Here is a 2,741-nt window from a genome sequence, read left to right on the forward strand (position 1 = left end):
CACTCTCCCTCCGTGGTACACTCTTCCGCTGTGGGGCATCCTCCCATCGTGAGACACCTTCCCATCGTGGGACACCTTCCCATGGCAGGACAACTTCCCATGGCGGGACATCCTCCCATGTTGGGACACTTCCCATAGTGGGACACCCTCCCATCGTGAGACACCTTCCCATCGTGGGATGGACACCTTCCCGCCGTAGGACACCCTCCCATCGTGGGACACCGGGGGACACCCTCCCATCGTGAGACACCTTCCCATCGTGGGATGGCCACCTTCCCACCGGGGGACACCCTCCCATCGTGAGACACCTTCCCATCGTGGGATGGCCACCTTCCCACCGGGGGCACCCTCCCATCGTGAGCCATCCTCCCATGGCGGGACAGCCTCCCATCACTGGACACCGCGGGACACTCTCCCATCGCTGGACGCCCCCCCGTGCCGCGGTCCCCGCTCCGAGCGCTCCCCATGATGTCAGGGCACGGGGGCGGTGCCGCGGCCAAACATAGCGGTGCTTCCTGGGCGGCGGGGCGGGCTCGGCCGTCCTCCCTCCGCCCTCCTCCTCCTCCTCCTCCTCCCGCTCCTCCCGCGGTGCCGCTGCCGCTGCCGCAGTCGATGGGGCTGCCGCGGGCCCGGCGGGGCCGGCGGGGCGCGGAGGGCATGGCGGGGCTCTGAGGGCAGGGGCGCGGCCCGGCATGGGCGGCCTCGGGGCGCGGCCATGAGCGCTGTGCCCGCCGCTGTCCCCGCCGCTGTCCCCGCCGCTGTCCCCCGCGCGAATATGGGCACGGCCGTGTCCAAGAGGAAGACGCTGAGGAACGAGGCCATGTCGTCCGTGGCGGCCAAAGTGAGGTGGGTGTCTCGGGGCTGTGCCGGGATGGGGAACACCCGCCGTGTGTCCCCCGAGGAGCGCGGGGATGGGGAGCGGGGCGTGGGGGGACCTGCCCGTGGGGACCCTCGCTGGCCGCACCGAGAGCCCCGAAAGCAGCCGCACACCTGCACCCCTCGCACCCCAACACCTGCACCCCCTGCACCCCAACATCGCACCCCAACCCCGCTCACCATGTACCCAGCACGGCATCCCCCGCTCCCAACACCGCACCCCAACACCTGCTCCTCCTGCACCCCAACCCCGCTCTCCCTGCACCCCCAGCACCGCATCCCCCGGTCCCCAACACCTCTCCCCCTGCACCCCCTGATCTCAACACCGCACCCCAACCCCGCTCCCCCTGCACCCCCAGCACCGCATCCCCCGGTCCCCAGCACCGCACCCCACCACCGCTCCCCATCACCCGCAGCCCCTGGAGAGGTGACTTGTCTCAGAGGTGTCCCTGCACCGGCCCAGTGACAGCGCCCGCGAGTCGGGTGAGCTGGACTGGATGTGCTGGGTCGGATATGCTGGGTTGGATGTGCCGGTTCAGATGTGCCGGGTCGGGTGTGCTGGGGCTGGATGCGCTGGGGCTGGATGTGCTGGGTCGGGTGAGCTGGTTCGGATGGGCTGGGTCGGATGGGCTGTGTTGGATGTGCCGGTTTGGGTGTGCTGGGCTGGATGTGCTGGGCTGGATGTGCTGGATTGGGTTTGCTGGGTCGGGTGTGCTGGTTTGGATGTGCTGGGTCGGATGTGCTGGGCTGGATGTGTTGGGTTGAGTGTGTTGGGCTGGATGTGCTGGGTCAGTTTTGCTGGGTCGGGTGTGCTGGATTGGGTGAGCTGGGTCGGATGTGCTGGGGCTGATGAGCTGGGGCTGATGAGCTGGGTTGGATGTGTTGGATTGAGTGAGCTGGGCTGGATGTGCTGAGTCGGGTGAGCTGGGCTGGATGTGCTGGGTCGGATGCGCTGGATTTGGGTGAGCTGGGCTGGATGTGCTGGGTCGGATGTGCTCAATCGGATGTGCTGTTGGCTGGGTCGGATGTTCTGGGGGTGCTGGGATGGGTTGGCAAGGAGCGTGGCAGGAGTGGGTTTATCGGGGATGAGTCCTTGTAATCACTGGGAACTGGAAGCGTGGCCAGCTCACTCACTCCGTGGGTTCTCCTCGGCTGAAATGCCGTCTGCGCGTCCGAGGGCAAAGTCAGCAGCTTCCCTGGGGGGGTATCGCTCCCTTGAGTGGGAAACCTGGGTCACAATCTGCACCTTCCCTCGGAGGGTGTCACTCCTTTGAATGTGGTGACAATCTGCACCCACCGCATCTTTCCTCTCCGGCAGCATCCCGAGCCACTGCATGGACCAGTTAAGGGATTTGGGTTCTGTGTTGTGGCTGTTCTGCTTTTATGTTGCTTGTCCTGCAGTGTAGCATTTCACTCCCTGAGCACTCCCTCTGCTTTTCAGTATCAAACACGGGAGACCCAAAAAAAAAAAACATTTGCTGCTTGATTTTGTCGGGCTTTAAAAAGCTGTCAGAGATGAGCCCTTTGCCCAGGCAGGTGGAGAGGACTCTTCTGCCACGCTGCAGTGCCAAGTGTCGCCGGAATCAGGCGGTGACTATTTGGGGACATTGGCGCAGCTTTTTAGCTGCTCCTACAGCACAGCTGTGCCGAGGGGTCCGTCTGGCACTGGCACTGTCGCTGCTGCATCTAGACTAGCTCTCTGCTGCTGGCAAAAAATGGGGAGAAATAAAACTTTTCAGCTGCATTATGTAACACCACCTTTGTGTCGGACAAAATTGCGTTAGAATAACCCGGAGTCGTGTGTAGGACACGATCTGTGTTGTGGGAGCTCTGTCACCTCTCTGTGTAACTGAGCACTACGGCAT

At 63.8% G+C, this 2,741-nt stretch overlaps 1 protein-coding gene across 1 annotated transcript in view; it reads left to right on the plus strand.

The window, feature by feature from the left end:
* Window positions 1-559: 559 nt before the first annotated feature.
* Window positions 560-2,741, plus strand: part of NSMF (NMDA receptor synaptonuclear signaling and neuronal migration factor) — a 58,567-nt gene continuing 56,385 nt past the window's right edge. Inside the window, exon 1 of the mRNA XM_071574376.1 lies at window positions 560-846. Within this exon, the coding sequence (XP_071430477.1) occupies window positions 716-846 (131 nt within the window). The 5' untranslated portion in view covers window positions 560-715. The remainder of the gene's footprint in view (window positions 847-2,741) is intronic.

This window comes from Pithys albifrons, chromosome 20 (assembly GCF_047495875.1).
Source record: "Pithys albifrons albifrons isolate INPA30051 chromosome 20, PitAlb_v1, whole genome shotgun sequence".
NCBI lineage: Eukaryota > Metazoa > Chordata > Aves > Passeriformes > Thamnophilidae > Pithys > Pithys albifrons.